At 36.8% G+C, this 17196-nt stretch overlaps 1 protein-coding gene across 1 annotated transcript in view; it reads right to left on the reverse strand.

Moving 5' to 3' along the window:
* C3H12orf40 (chromosome 3 C12orf40 homolog) overlaps positions 1-16932 on the reverse strand; it is an 82021-nt gene extending 65089 nt beyond the window's left edge. The window contains exons 1-2 of the mRNA XM_043887000.1: positions 16794-16932; positions 12535-12789 (exon numbers count right to left, since the gene is read on the reverse strand). Of these exons, the coding sequence (XP_043742935.1) occupies positions 12535-12653 (119 nt within the window). The 5' untranslated portion in view covers positions 12654-12789; positions 16794-16932. The remainder of the gene's footprint in view (positions 1-12534; positions 12790-16793) is intronic.
* Between the last annotated feature and the right edge of the window lie 264 nt (positions 16933-17196).

Here is a 17196-nt window from a genome sequence, read left to right on the forward strand (position 1 = left end):
CTGACCTAGGGATTGAACCCTGGTCTCCTATACTGCAGGCAGTCTCCTGCATTGCAGGTGGATTCCTTACTGACTTAAGCCACCAGGGACACAGGGAAGCCCCTCCAAGTTAGTTGCTCAGTCATGTCTGACTCTTTGCGACCCACCAGGCTCCTCTGTCCATGGAATTTTTCCGGCAACAATACTGGAGTGGGTTGCCATTTCCTTCTCCATACATGAAAGAGACCATGGAAGACTGAGTAATTAACCAAAATGGCTAAAGTCCTCACCTTAAATACCATCTTCACCTGAAGACACAAAATGATATCAGGAATAGTGGTTTGGGAATTCACAGGGGAGAAAGGCAATTCATATGGTGATGGAAAAGCAAATGTTTGGTACATAAATGTTTGATGGGCCATGCAGACAATGGAACACAGATTGGAAACTGATCTGCAGGTCCTGCCGGGTTTCCCACATCACACCCAGTCCATGTTTGCAGATATCTCTGATGACAGCTCTGTTCTGGGAACAGACCCCCTATATGAAATATTTGCAAATTTTATATCTGACAAGGAATCAATATCTAAAATATGTAAGGAACTAGGAACTCATATTACTCCATAACAAATATGCAAGTAACCCAATTTAAAAATTGGCAAAGAATAGACACTTTTCCAAAAAAAGACATACAAATGGCTAAGAGGTACATGAAAACATGCTCAACATAACTATCAAGAAAATGCAAATTAAAACCACAATGATTTATCATCACACTCCAGTGAGGATTACTTTTATCAAAAAGAAAAAAGATAAATGCTAGGAGTACTTCCCTGGTGGTCTGGTGGCTAAGACTCCTATTCCCAATGCAGGGACCCTGGGTTCAATCTCTGGTCAGGTAAATAGATCCCACATGCACCAACTAAGAGTTTGCATGCTGCGGTGAAGATCAAAGATCCTGAGTGCTGCAACTAAGGCAGGGTACAGCCAAATAAATAAATATATAAATAAATGTCTTTTTAAAAGGAAAGAAGTGCTGGGAAGTAGAAAAGAGGGAACCCCTATAAACTGCTGCTAGCAATGTAAATTGGTGCTGTCACTATGGAAACCTGAAGAAGCCAACGGCAACCCACTCTAGTACTCTTGCATGGAAAATCCCATGGACAAAGGAGCCTGGTGGGCTGCAGTCCGTGGGGTAGCAAAGAGTCAGACATGACTGAGCAAGTTCACTTTCACTTTTCACTTTCATGCTTTGGAGAAGGAAATGGCAACCCACTCCAGTGTTCTTGCCTGGAGAATCCCAGGGAGGGTGAGCCTGGTAGGCTGCCGTCTATGGGGCTGCACAGAGTCGGACACGACTGAAGTGACTTAGCAGCAGCACCTACAGAAAACAGTATGGAATTTCCTCAAGAAATTAAAAACAGAGCTACCACGTACATGATTCAGCAATCCCACTTCTGGGTATGTATCCAAGAGAAATCAATATCTCAAAGAGACAGCTCTAGTCATGTGTTCATTATTACATAGCCAAGATATAAAAACAATCTAAGTGTTCATCAACCATAGTTAGAGATGAATAGATCAAGAAAATGCAGTACATATATACACAATGGAATATCAATGAGCTTTTTAAAGAAATCAGGGACTTTCTTGGCAGTCCAGTGGTTAAGATTATGTGCTTCCAGTGCAAATGGTGGAGAACGAGGATCCCACATGTGGTGTGATATGGCCAAAAAAAATTTTTTAAAAAAGGTGTTTAACAAAATGAAATTATGTCACTTACAATAATATGGATGAACTTGGAGGGCATTATCATAAGCAAAATAATCCAGGCAAAGAACAACAAATATCACATGGTAACAGTTATATGTGGAATCTGGAAAGAAAAAAAAATCAAACTCAGATTCAGAGAATAGAAAAGTGTTTCCTGAAGGGTGGGGAAATAGGGAGGGAAAGCTCTGTAAAAAAGGATACGAATTTTCAGCTACAAAATAACTAAGGTCTGACAATCTAATGTATACCATGGTAACTACAGTAGATAATGCTGTATTGTATAATTGAAATTTGCTAAGAAAGGAGAACTTAAATGTTCTCACCAAAAAATAAATCTGTGAGGTGATGGATATAATAATTAGTTTGATGAGAGGAATACTTTCACAATATACACATATATCAAATCATCATGTTGTATACTTTAAATGCCTTTTATTTTTATTTGTCAATTAAAGCTCAATAAAGCTTGAGAGAAATAAAGTAAGATAGCAATCTTACTGTGTTTTCTAATACCCCTAAATAATAGGGGAAATAATGGATTTCATATCTGACAAAGAAAGATGTCCACATAATTAAAACAGCTTGCCATTTTAAAAATATGAATCCCCAGAAGTCATCTGCTTAGTTTTGCTGTTGTCCAGTCGGTAAACCATGTCTGACTCTTTGTGACCCCATGGACGTCAGTGCACCAGGCTTCTCTGTCCTTCACTATCGCCTGGAGTTAGTGCAAACGCATGTCAATTGAGCTGATGATGCCATCCAACCATCTCATTCTCTGTTGTCCTCTTCTGCTGCCCTCAATCTTTTCCAGCATCAGCATCACTCCCAGTAAGTTGGCTCTTCGCATCAGGTGACCAAAGTATTGGGGCTTCAGCTTCAGCATCAATCCTTCCAGTGAATATTCAGGGTTGATTTCCTTTAGGATTGACTGGTTTGATCTCCTTGCAGTCCAAGTGACTCTCAAGAGTCTTCTCCAGTACCACATATCGAAAGTATCAATTCTTCAGCACTCAACCTTCTTTATGGTCCAACTCAGACATCTGCGTGACTTCTGGAAAAACCATAGCTTTGACTAAATGGACCTTTGCTGGCAAAGTGATAGCACTGTTTTTTAATATGCTGTCTAGATTTGTCATAGCTTTCCTTCCAAGGAGCAAGTATCTTCTAATTTCATGGCTGCAGTCACCATCTGCAATGGTTTTGGAGCCCTCAGGAATAAAAATATGTGACTGTTTTCACTTTTTTCATTTCTATTTTCCATGAAGTGATGGGACCAGATGCCATGATCTTAATTTTTTGAATGTTGAATTTTAAGTGAGTTTTTACACTCTCCTCTTTCATGCTAACCAAGAGGCTCTTTAGTTCCCCTTTGTTTTCTGCCATTAGGGTGGTATCATTTGCATCTCCAAGGTTGTGGATACTGCTCCCAGAAATCTTGATTCCAGCTTGAAATTCATCCAGTCCAGCATTTGGCATGATGTACTCTGTATAGAAGTTAAATAAGTAGGGTGACAATATACAGCCTTGACTTACCCCTTTCCAAATTTTGAACCAGTCCATTAATCCACATCTGGTTCTAACTGTTGTTTCTTGACCTACATACTAGTTTCATAGGAAACAGGTAAGGGAATTCTGGTATTCCCATCTCTTGTAAGAATTTTCCATAGTTTGCTGTGATCCACACAAAGGCTTTTTCATAGTCAATGAAGCAGAAGTAGATGTTGTCCTGGAACTTCTTTGCTACTCTATAATTTAATGAATGTTGGCAATTTGATCCCTGGCTCCTCTGTGTTTTCTAAACCCAGCTTGTACATCTAAAATTTCTCAGTTCACATACTGCCTAGTTTGACTTACTGTGATATTAAATATATAACTAACAGCCATGATTATATTTTAAAGTCTCCTCAAGTTTATGTAAATATTCTCCAATATATTTTACTACAAAGTACACTAAAACACAGCACTGATTCTTAGGAATACTTAGGAGCATGACTTCCATAGCCTGTCCATCATTCAGATTTCAATCTTGTTTTCCATTCCTTCACTTCATATATTCTAACACCCAACTAAATTAAAATATATGTTTCTCTTTTTCATATATAGATACTTCTCTCACCATATTTTTGTATTCAAAACTTTTAATACTTTATGGCTTCATTCAAATGATAGTTTTATCATGAAATTTATATGTACTTTACATAAAATAATTTTAAGAGTACTTCTAATATCATCTTGAAATTTTAACTACCAGAGAACTGGCAGTGGTAAAGTGGAAATGAGGCTCATTCTTTTAATGATTATTATGCTATTCAGGAAAATGGATTTTTAAAAACACATACTGCAACTATATCTTTCAATAAAAGTTTGAATGAACACTATTAGTTGCCAATATAGCACATAATAAAAAGAAAATCAGTAGGTCATAATGTCTTCATAAAACACTACAAGTTATCAATTCTAAGAAGCAGGAATATAGATTTTGTTACATTATTTTTGTTAAGAAAAAAAGTAGAACAGGTGTAAAGAGGTTAACAGAGGGAAAGTGGGGAAAGAAGGGAATAAAAGTAAGGGAGCAAGTGAGGGAGGGGCAGAGAGAGACAGAAAGAAAAACTGCTGAGCACACAAATATATCAGGGCATTCTGCTCCTTGCTAGTCTTTCTAATAAGAAAATATTTAAAGCAAAATGTTAAAGAAATATTTTCTTTAGGGGAAAAAAAGACACAAAGGCAATAAAGTTGTCTTAGAAACATAAAACACAATACTAATGTACATTTTACATAGATATGCAGGAGATACTGAAACAACTGGGTTGGCCAAAATGTTCCTTCTTTGTTAACCCAACTGAACTTATTGGCCAACCCAACACATCAGGGGTTTAAAATTATAGGTGTCATATGCCTTAATTATCAGTCTTGAATTATTCTTCGTTTCTTTTTTTTAAATTTGCCATGCAAAAGAAACTGTTTCCAGTTTGTTAAAATCATATAATACGATGCACGAGACAAGTGCTCGGGCCTGGTGCACTGGGAAGACCCAGAGGAATCAGGTGGAGAGGGAGGTGGGAGGGGGGATCGGGATGGGGAATACGTGTAAATCTATGGCTGATTCATATCAATGTATGACAAAACCCACTGAAAAAATAAATAAATAAAGGAGAAAAAAAATAAAATAAAATTAATAGAGTAATAACTAACAAATGAAAGATAATATTTTATGGCTCATGTTAGAAATTAATATTAACTTAAAACATCAAAATCTAGCACTGTTAGCTAGCAGACTTATTAAGATTCAGGGCAGTAACTAGCCTAGAAAAAGTACTTACATTGGCTTTCCTTAAAACTAAAGCCGGTCTACCTGATGTGTTAAGAATACTAATGATATATTTTAGAATATAATTTTAAATAAATTCTTCTAATACCAGAAAAAAGTTTTTAGATGTGTATATACTATAAAAGGCAAAGTATTGTAAAAAATTTGGCAAATCAATATGGCAGAAACACATCTATTAATGATACTCAGAATACAGAGCCTCATTAAAATGTTCTTAGATACTTAATTCTTAAGAGTAGTTTCACAGAGAAAACCATTTTTATAGTTACAGTCTGTAATGATAAACATGAGCAGCCATCTCTTGAATCACATAGTGCAAGAGATTTTAGAATGTGAATGATACCCCAAAATAGGTGTATATTTCAGGATATTCACAATGAGTTTTTAAAACATTATTTTCAGTAATTACAATTCACTAAAACATTCAACAGCTGAAATTTTTTCATTCCATTCAGGGAATATTTTCAGTAAAGATTTCCAACAGTTTTTGAACAAAATGTCATCAAAATTTAGAGGACATGCTTACAAAAATGTTCAATAACAATGCAGGACAAACAGACTGATTCATAAAGCAATTCTTTTTGGCTGTTCAGTCACTCACGTGTGTCTGACTCTTTGCGACCCCATGGACCACAGCATGCCTGGCTTTCCTGTCACTCACCATCTCTTGGAGCTTGCTCAGATTCATGTCCATTGAGTCAGTGATGCCATCCAACCACACCATAAGGACTTAAATGCTTGTAAAATTCAATTAATGAAAGGCGGCAAAGACAGCTTATAATGACATGTGGAAGTATTTCTTTGTATTCAACATTAGTATTGTCTCAAAAACTTTGTAATCAGATATATTAGCTGTGTATCTATAAAATTATTTGAAATTTTGATAACTTCAAGTTTTTCTGTTTGATAAAATCTCAAGATTCTTTGGATGGAACTATGAAATACCTGTAAACTACAACCAATTCCATGTATATCTTGGTTATATAGGACACATAATTCAGTAAGAATCCTGTTTTACCCATAATGCCATGATCCACCAAATCTGTGTTCATATTATCTTTATAGAAATAATTTTATCTTTAATGTTCTGCAGTTCCATGTATCAAATTACTGTCTGAAACTATAATCTCCTTAAAATAACTAACTACTAAATCTGAAAGTAAACCCTACGCTTTTTCAGTAGACTTGTGTCTTCAGGTTGTTATGTGGTCAATGATAAAGCCATGAGAGGTGATAAATGCTGGCACACGCCATGTACACAAGTTCCAGATTCATATCAACTTTAATGAAAAACAAAATACTAGAACTTAATTTATCATTAAGCATTAGTTTTTCTTTATTTGAGCTCCATGCTGCCAAAAAGTTCACAACAGTTTTACCCAAAAATATAACAAAAGAAAGTAATTGTTGACAGAAGCACTATAGCAACAACACTTCAACTACCCTTTGTATGTTCACTGACAGGTCTGACGAGCCTCTATTCCTTGTAGATATTTCACTGACACCTAATCTAAAATCTTCCACGTTTCTTATTGGTCCCAACCCCAGGCATGGTGGCTGTACAAACCTCTCCAACCTTAGCATCAATGGTACAATCAGCTGTTAAAACAGCAGCCAGCAGGGATTGTTGTTGTATTAGTCACTAAGTAGTGTCTAACTCCTCTGCGACCCATGGACTGTAGCCCACCAGGGTGCTCTGTTCATGGGATTTCCCAGGTAAGAACACTGAAGTGGGTCACCATTTCCTCCTCCAAGGGAACTTCCTGAGCCGGGGATCAAACCCACGTCTCCTGCACTGGCAAGCAGATTCTTTGCCACTGAGCCACCTTGCCCGCCAGCAAGGATAGCAGCATTAAATACTTCACCTACTCCAACAAGTTAGGTGTTGTGAGCCACTCATATCCCAACACACTTTATTTAACAGCATGTGCTGATAAAATAAATAAACAACAAAGTCCTACTGTACAGCACAGGGAATTGTATTCAATATTCTTGTCATAAACCACAAAGAATATGAAAAATAGTAATGTGCATATATATGTGTAACTGAATCACTTTGCTGCATACAAGAAACGAATACAACATTGTAAAGCATCTATATTTCATTTAAAAATAAAAATAAAGGACTTCCCTGGTGGTCTAAGTGGTTAAGTATCCACCTGCCAATGCAGGAGACATGGGTTCGATCCCTGCTCCTAGAAGATTCCACATGCCATGGGGCAACTAAGCCTGTGTGCCACCACTATTGAGACTGCACTCTAGAGCCTGTGAGCTATAACTACTGAAGCCTTCATGCCTAGAGCCCACGCTCCACAACAAGAGACGCCACCGCAATGAGAAACCTATCACCACAACTAGAGAACAGCTTCTGCTTTCTACAACTAGAGAGTGAAAACTCAGCACAATCAAAAATTAAATAAATAAATTTTAAAAATTTTACCAAAAGAATAAAAATAAAACGCCCCACACCCCAAAACTCCTCTAAGACAAAAGCGGAACTGGACTTGTTACTAGGACTACAAGCATAAACCATGACTGTCCCAAGCAACTGAGATGACCTTCACTGCATGGCGGTGGTGTAGTCGCTAAGTCATGTCTGACTCTTGTGACCCCATGGACTGTAACCCACCAGGAACCTCTGTCCATGGGATTTTTCAGGCAAGAATACTTAAGTGGGTTGCCATTTCCTTTTCCAGAGGATCTTTCTGATCCAAGGATCAAACCCTGGTCTCCTGAATTGCAAGTGGATTCTTTACCAACTGAGATACCAGGGAAGCCCTGTTCACCGTATATTTAAGTATTATCCCATTTAACAGATGAATAAAGCGATGTAGAGAGACAGAGGCTAATTTCCTGCAAAGAGAATTTACCATAAAGCTTAAGTTTCAGGGCACTTCACTTGAATATGCATGTCCCTTCCAAGTCCTATATATAATTTTGTAATCACAATTTTGAATTGTTTTACATAAAGTGGGCTCCTTACAACTTAGATCTGTCCTGTACAGAGAGGTTTAATAATCAGGCCAAATTCACATAGCCTGCAATACTCAAAAGGAGTTAGCACTAGTACCGATTTCATTTAGAGACTATATAGTCATATCAGAAAATGAAAAAATAGTATTAGTTGTTTTTAGTTCTGCAAGCAGAATTCTAACTGATATATCTTGGGAGTCTTGCTGTATTCCAACCTACACACTACTAACACCACAAATCGTCATAAAATGCCACTTCCATTATATTACTTCTGAATTTGAATGAGTCCTCAATAACTAACAGATCAAATTTCAACTTTTCAGTCTGTCTTTCACTTCACTATCAAGCAGACACCACATGCATTTTTAAGTATTTAAATGTATAATGTTATCTCAAATTACTTATGTAGTATTTATCTTCTTGTTGTCTTTTTCCATATGAAGTTTCACTTTTGTTTCTACTTTGCCAAATCCTATCTAAAACTATCCTATGTTTTACTATTATTCACAGTATCTATTTTTTAATTTACTTATTTTTGCCTCTGATCTTAAACATTTGCAAGCTTAATGGCATGTAATATTCCCCCTCTCCCAATAAACTATTAACTATAGAGTCAAATCTATCATTGACTAAATTTCAATTATTCTGTACCCCCACCTGGCAAAACACCTGATGCATAGTATTAAGCAAGCATTTTGCACAGATGAACGTTTTAGGCCTACATTTAGAACTGCAAACCTCTCCATCATCTAAATATAAACAAGATTTTATATGTGTCTTTCTTATAACACTGGTTACAGTCTTTAATCTAAGTTATAAAAAGTTGATCTCATTCTGAATAGCATATTATGGCCCAAAGCCTGGTTACATCTTTATATTCTACCTCCTTCTCCTCTGTCCTACCACCTTCATTTCTGAGGTAGCTATGAATTTGGGGAAAGAAGTCACCGGTCAGTAAACAAGGAAAATAAAAGAGAACATTTTCCAAATTTAAAGAATCAGCACTTATACCTGACTTCTCTCAAATTTACACATTAACCTGAGTAGAAAAATATAGGGTCTTGGTGGTGACTTATAAAAAATACAAAACAAAAATTAGAGTTCTAGGTCAAAAATTCCCAGATAAGTAAAAAAATTTTTAATTGGTAACAGTGACAAATTACTGATATTTTAATTTCATCTGGAGAAGGCTGGAAAGGGCACTTTATAATAAAAAAAAAAAGTGAGAGAAATATAATTTTAGGACAGTCTATTAAATTGAAAAATCTGACATTTTCACTGATTAGCAAATTTCAGGGACAATAGATTGGGAACTGCTATCAGAGATATATAAATTAGTTTCAACTTAGATAAAATATCCTTACCCTAAATGAGACTTTGCTTGAAATGAAATGTTATGCCATTTTACAAAGATGTCCAAGCCATAACACTAAAGAAAACACAAGTAGTTTAAAAAGTAAGGTTCCCTTACTTCTTCCATAGCCCTTTCCCTAACAACAAAAGACATGTACATATAACTAACTGGTAGAGTCCTAAATTGAAAAGCAGCAAAAAGTCAAATGCCAAGTTTATTTTATGCCAAGGAAAACTGTAAAGACCTTTGCAATTGTAAAGATCCTCCTATTAGATGATTCTGCAATTAAATTTAATATATATCAGGTTCCTATAATATACAAGAATACTCTGCTTCAATTTAATGCATGCAATCAAGTTGCTATGGCCAAAACATAAACTTGTTATAGCCTGCTTCATTCATTCCCTTGACAAAAATGTATAGGTCCCTTAAGTGTTTTTCTGTCCTTATACAGACCCCGTTACTATCTGTTAAATAATTCTTCCAAGTTCTTTAATACCTCCCCCCTGAATCCAACTCTTCTAGGAACTACTGCTAAAGATTAGGTCTCCAATTTGATTATTTGTCTTACCTCCTTTTCAACTTTTAAGGACCTGCATCTCATTGCTTCCTAATGGTATTTGTTCTGTGCAGTACTGCTGTCCTTCAAGGCTTAATATAATTTCCTGCTTCTCAGTTCTCTAAATATCCACAGCCCTTTATTTATTTATCCACAGGCCTCTTTTACAAGACTCATGTTTAAGAACCTGCCTGCCGATGCAAGAGACATAAGAAATGCTGGTTTGATCCCTGGGTTGGGAAGATTCCCTGCAGGAGGAAATGGCAACCCACTTCAGTAGTCTTGCATGGAGAATCCCATGGACGGAGGAGCCTGGTGGGCTACAGTTCACAAAGTCACAAAGAGTTAGACATGACTGAAGCAACTTAGCAGGCACCGTGGTTAAGCACAGTGTTCTTAAGACCTAACTCTGCCACTGACTAGCTAGGTGATCTTGGACAAGTCACTTAACACTAGTGGTTTCCCCATCATTAAAATGAGGATACATTTGTACATACCTCATAGGGTTCTTGTTAAGAAAAAAAAAAGCTAATATACAAAAAGAACAGTGCTTGTTAGATATTAAGTGCTATTTATCCACTATTAGAGTCATTTACCTAATTCTAATCTCACCATTCTACCACATATTCTTTTTGTGGGCCAAAATTATATCCTTTTATATCTGAATCCCCCTATACAGACTATCAGTGCCTTAGATAGGACAATTTGTTGAATACTTATGTTGAATATTATGACAAAGCAGTTGTTCTGAGGGAACTCGGTAAATGTTCTCCAGTTAATTCCTTTGTCTATATTTTAAGTTCCAAATAGTTCTCAAAATGATCAACTGCAGAACAATCCAAACATCAGAGGAGAATAAATAAGTACTCCAGGATGGTCTAGTAAAATAATTAAAATTTCTATTCTATAGCAGCACCAATCAGCTGTTAGTGATTACTAAGCCTTTTCTGGGACTCTGAGGCCCTTTAGGGTCTCAAGATCAGACACCATGATCAACTAATTTTGTCGACAGTATTAATAGAAAGTGGAAATACTCATTGTTTCATTACCAATCTGGGTTTGACTCTAAGGAGCCCATTCACCCCTTCCACCCTCACCATGCACGAGAAATTTATTTTAAAATTGCATATTTTATCTTAAAATTTCACAAGAGTTTTGCAATTTGCTCTATAATGTATCCAAGATAGTTTACATTTTAAAATATTATTTTCCTCTTATCTCTGAGTAAAACGGATGCTCCAAGGAGATATGTCTATCATGTTTTTTCTGTGGTTTCTTAAGCACCCTGGTAACTAGCAATTCTAAGTACAGTAATATCTCATTTTAAGAAACACAGTCTTTGACTACAAATTTCTTGTGGTATGCTCTAGTCAAACCCTCCCAATAGCAACGCCGCAAATACTACTCCCCGAATAATCAGAAATTTAAGATATATGACAGAGTAAGAACAGCACCAACATTTTCAGGCTTAAAATGTAATACATTTTAAAATGCTTTAGCATTTGTGAAATGACTTACTTAATAGTCACATTTTAAAGATATTATAATCAAGTTGTATGAAATTATAATCATACATCAAGTAAATCTTGCAAAGCCTGTGTGAGAATTTTCACTTTTCTCAAACTGTAAGTTTGATGTTACAACTTACTTTCTAGCCAGAAATAATGAAGATAAATTTACACAATAAAATGCTAACATACTCTTCAACAGGATAAATGCATCTACTAAAATTATTGGGCACAGTTACAATATTTGGTGAATGCAAAAGATGTCTTTCCTCTTATAAAATTCATTAGAATTTAAATGTGTTATATTACATCCATATACTACTCTCCTGGGTCTACTTGGAAAAAAAATGTATTTAATGGCTCAGTTTCAATCAGAACAATTTTTTTCCATCAAGGAATCTGATCAAATTAAATTCTAGGCCTACTAATTTCCATCCTGAGGACTTCTAGGTCAACAGCAACGAATAGGTTACATAAAACTAAATTTCCAACCTATTATGCTTTACTCCTAAACACAAAATACACTGTAAAGTCTCTGTAAATGACTAAAGTAAAAATTGTTTATTCTACCTTCCTTGGAAACAAACTATACTCGATTTTTACGGTTGATGCTGACTCTGCCTCCCATAAAAGGATTTAAGGGCAGCAACTTCCTCCATAACTTTTCAAGTTCTTGCAAAGATTACATATTGACCCAAAGAAACCCCTCCCAAGAAAGAAGGACAGGACAGAAAGAAGGCAGAAAAGGGATTAGGTGCCGAGAGGCCTCATTAGAGCAGGACGCAGGACAGAGAGCAGGTACAGACCTCATGGAAGGTGGCTCCAGTGTGAAGCCGTGGGAAACACAGCGGGAAGAAACTGGATTCCTTCTGGTTTAGGAATAGAGACTTCGCGCTATGCCGTCCCATGTTGGATAACGATTAAAACCTCACTCCTGGCAAATTCTTTCCAGTTAAGTCTGTGCCCTGCCCTCCAGGGCCTAGGAAAGAGGCGCCATTATGGGAATGAATATCCGGGGACTCAAGGGCTACAATCTCAAGCGCCAGCAACAACTTACCGGGAACCCCCGACCCAATTCATCTCCTTAAAACTTCGGAGCAAGGAGACACTGGGGTCCTGACTGCCGGTGCTCCGGCGTCTTCGTTTTGTGCTGAACGACAAGTTCCTTGGCTTCATACGCTCCTTCCCGCCTCCGGGCAGTATGGCCCAGCCTCCCGACAGCCTTTGCGGCCTGGGGTAGGCGGCTTCCAGGCCTCCGGGCAGCCTCTGTTGTTTCCGCAGGGAACCTATCCTGACAGAGCCGGAAGCGAAGCTGTGGGAAGACAATTAACCCACGTCAAGGAGGAAGAACACAACAGTTTTAACCGCTCAGACAAGGGAAACCTAAGTAAATGAAATACCGGACTGTGGCCACAGGGTTAGTGTTTCAAACCACCTACACTGTAATTTTGTTTAGTTCTCTATTGGTCTCAGCCTTTCTTCAGGCCAAAGATCAGCATTGCTGAAGAAAAAGAAAGCGAGGACAAAGTTATAGGTCCATAATCCTAAAAATAGTTCCATTCCCCCTTCCGATTCTCCTAATCCTTTAAAATCTTTCATTTTTAGTTTTAATATTCAGTAAACAGTTGTCTATTAGAAACATTGCACTATAGTAATTGACATTCTGTATATTTTGTGATTTTTTGAGAATGCCACATCAAAACTTGATTTAGCTATAAAAGCCCAAAGACTTTAAACTCTTTACTGGAAAAAACTCAAAACAAAATTGAGTTTTACTGTTCATTTCAGTGTTATATTTGAATATCCTTACAAAAATGTATCTTACAAACTGTTCTATTATGTTTTGATTAGAAACTAGAAATCTCTTGTCCCAAACAAATGCACAAACTACTTTCTTTCCCTCAAATGTCGTGGTCGTTTTTCACCTATTAACCTGGAGAATATCTTATAATTTGAAATATAATACATTTTCTGTTAAGTCATTAGGAAATAGTACCTAAAATAGGATTATATCCCAGGGCAGGCATCTTGTATAATCATGGGCTAAGTTGCTACAGTTATGTCCGACTCTGTGCAACCCCATGGACTGTAGCCTGCCAGGTCACCTGTTCATGGGATTCTTCAGGCAAGAACACTTGAGTGGATTGCCATTCCCTTCTCCATATATAATCATATAAGTACTGATTTTCATAACAAAGATTCAGTGAAGTACGTCTATCATTTGTTTGAATTAGACTAGATATTAAGTATTATTTGTAACAACTGAAATGTTGACCTAAGATTTCATTGTCAATGTTATTATGGCTCACATGAAAAAGGCTAGCACAACTGATAGATAATGAGTAAAATACTGAGCTATTTTGGGCCAGAGGGCAATTAAGTAACCTCTTGGGTCAGCAAACAGTTCAAGAAAGAAATACAGCACTGCTAAAATATTATTTAGCATTTGTTGAAAAAATCCATCCAAAATTCTTAAATCTTAATTTATCATATTACTAAAAATTATTTACTTTCTGGAGACTTACTGTCTAAAAACACAAACATACATTATCTGCATGATATATTTTTATTTATATACTAGTATATGTATATCAGTTTATTATAAAAATTATTTCTGAAGTTTTACAGTTTATAAATTATACTTTTTCTAATATATTCTGTATCATTTATAAAGTATATTTAATTCTGCTCTTCAATGAACATTGGTAGTGTCCACTTTGACATGGACATTGAGAGTATCACACTTAACAATTTAATAATTATTGCTTATTTTTAATGTTACTTACTTTCAATATCTTTTTCTAAGATTATTCCTCCCCTATTAAGAAAATTTTACTTTCCACATAAAAACATGTAAACTCGACAAGCTATGTTTGCTATAGTAAGCAGTGATTTTTTTTCACCTCCCTTTTCTTTAGTTTCAAACACAAACTAAATTAACATTATTGTCGCTTTAATTGCATTATGAAAGAAGGACCTTGACATTCTTAGTTTCTTATTTAAATGGCATGTTTCCAAATGGAATTACCTATCTGGTTTTCTACCATCTCTGCCTTTCCTGAAGGCTTGAGTCTAGTCTCAGGAGCTCAAATCAATCCTAGCCTTTGGGAGCAGAGTGGGGTTATAGGGGGGTTGTGGAATTTCAGTGGTGATAGTTAGGTCTGTACTTTAGTGATTTTACAACAGGTTAAATCTTATATTGACCTTTTCCCAGTTCTAGTAACTGAACTTCAACTTTCCTTGTACCACATTTCTGGTAACCAAATTTCTATCTTGATTATTTTCTTTATACCCGTTTCCTCATTCTAATAAGTCTTTCACTCTAGGCTTTAAAAGCTTTTCCTGTACCTGAGTTTCACTTTCAGTTGGTAAACTGACCTGCCTATGTATTTAGGTCTCTAAGTTTCTTAGCTTGTAAATTTCCCACTGCCCTGCTTCTTCCCTGAGCTTGCCCTACGCCAGTGATGCAAGCCACTTCCCTTGACTGCCAACTGCTTTCTGATCCATGCAACCCTCTGTGTATCATGTTTTGCCAACTGAACATCCTCCTGTCACCCCAAGTTCAGTTTATCTTGACCCTCCACATGTCCTGTCACAGTCAGGAGATGTGACGTAAATAATTCAATTTTATAAATATAAGGCAGCCTTATTTTAACACTGGAAAAGCATGGGATTAGGAACAAAAAATTTTTTGAAAATAAAAATGGCACTATGATCTCTATGTACAGACAAAAAGTCTTAATGGAATGATAGATTATGCTGCTAATATGGCCAACTATCAGAGTCTTGCATGAATTTGCCACTTATGTATTAGTAAATCTGCTGAATTGAATGCAAACAAATGAAGAGACCTATGATGATTCTTGGAAGTCATATAAGTATTTGGAAAAGGAGGAATGTTGAAAGTTAAAAATATGGTTACTTATAAAAGTGACAATGGTTCTTTAGTCACAGTCAACTGAATAGTGAAGATAAGAAAGGTTTAATATTCTAGCCCAGGGACTGACAAACTTCCTTAGAGGGCCAGGTAATGATTATTTTGAACTCTATTTCATCTACCTAATTGTCTGTCTCTATTGCCACAGACAATACGTAAATATATGGGTGTGGCTATGTTCCAATAAATCTTTATTTATGGACACAAACATTTCATATAATTTTCACATCACAAAATATTATTCTTCTTTTGATGTATTTTCAGCCAGAGTTTACATGTAAAAACTATTCCCAGGTGGCGCTAGTGGTAAAGAACCTGCCTGCCAGTGCAGGAGATGCGGGTTCAATGCAACACACTCCAGGATGCTTGCTTGGAGAATCCCAAGGACAGAGGAGCCTGGCCGGCTGCAGTCCATAGGGTCACACAGAGTTGGACACAACTGAAGCTTCTAAGCACTCATTCTTAGCTCATAGGCTACATAAAAATTGGTGGGACAAATGTGGCCCACTGGTTGGGCTGTAATTTGCCAATCTCTATTCTCATTAAATGGACATCTTCCCAGGATTCCCGCTGACTAGAAATGTGTGTGTATGTTGTGCGTGGGGCAGGGAGGTCAATGAGGGGTAGAGAAGCAAAAATGTTTTTGCATGTTTGAGAATAACTCATCTTTGCCTAAAAAACATGTCTGTTACATTTTTTAAAATATGCACAATTTTGCTTGTTTACAGTTTAGTCCTCCATTAGAGATGCTGAGAATATTTTTGAACACTTGATTTTTATCAAATAATCAAAATGGAGATGGGAGGGAGATTACCTCTAAACCTAAACAAAACAAACAAAACACAAGGTTACAAAAGACAAAGAACTCTTGCAAAATGAAGTAAGATGGTGGAGAAGCTATTTCTATCATCTAATCCCCTTCGACTCCCAAATGGTTAACTTTTGAATATAAAGGCACATACCTCCAAGTACCAACTCTCTAAAGGACACAGGGGTGGTAGAAGTGAAACACTGCTCTCATTTATTTAATAGTCACTTTGTAAATAATCACCAGTGTATCAGCTCTCCATTGTTAAGAATAACAGTTACGGGACTTGAAGATTTTTATTATAAGGACAAGTAAACTTTGGAAGGAAGTCATAGCAAAGAATTATTTTTTATTATACTGAAGACTTATCTCCCATTTATTTACAAAACAATAGCCTCATACAACTTGTTTGGTAGGTTCTGGGATTTCATGTGAAATCACAGACACTAAGAAAAAAAAAAAAGGGCTCGGGGAGAGTGCTGAAAAACAGATCCGAATATCTGATATTTTGTTTTTTCCCAGTGCCCCTCCCATATGCTACTTTCTTCTCCCTTTCAGATTCATTCCATACCCTTTATCTGTTGATCCTCTCCTCCGTCATCTCCCCGGTTCCTTCTCCGTCATTGGAAATCTCCCTTTTTAGCTCTTGGAAATCTCCCTTTCTTTTTGCTCTTCCTCTGTGGTATCTACTAAAACCTTAGAGAAGTGATGTATTTTCTGAAACTTCTGTGGGTTTCTAAGTGACGCTGAGCATGCTCAGTCGCCTAGGCAGGTTTTGTCGCCAGCAGCTGCCCTGATTCGACCTCTCCAAAAATAGACGTTTAACTCTCTGAACTGTTTAAGGATATAATTCGTTTTGCTCTCTCTTCATTTTCAAGGTTCAAAGGAAAGCAGCGAGGATTCCAAGGGTCCCTTCGTCCTTACAGCCAATGAGGGGCCTGAGGGGGAGGAGCTTGGGGCTGCTCCGTGCAGCT

This window comes from Cervus elaphus, chromosome 3, assembly GCF_910594005.1.
Source record: "Cervus elaphus chromosome 3, mCerEla1.1, whole genome shotgun sequence".
NCBI lineage: Eukaryota > Metazoa > Chordata > Mammalia > Artiodactyla > Cervidae > Cervus > Cervus elaphus.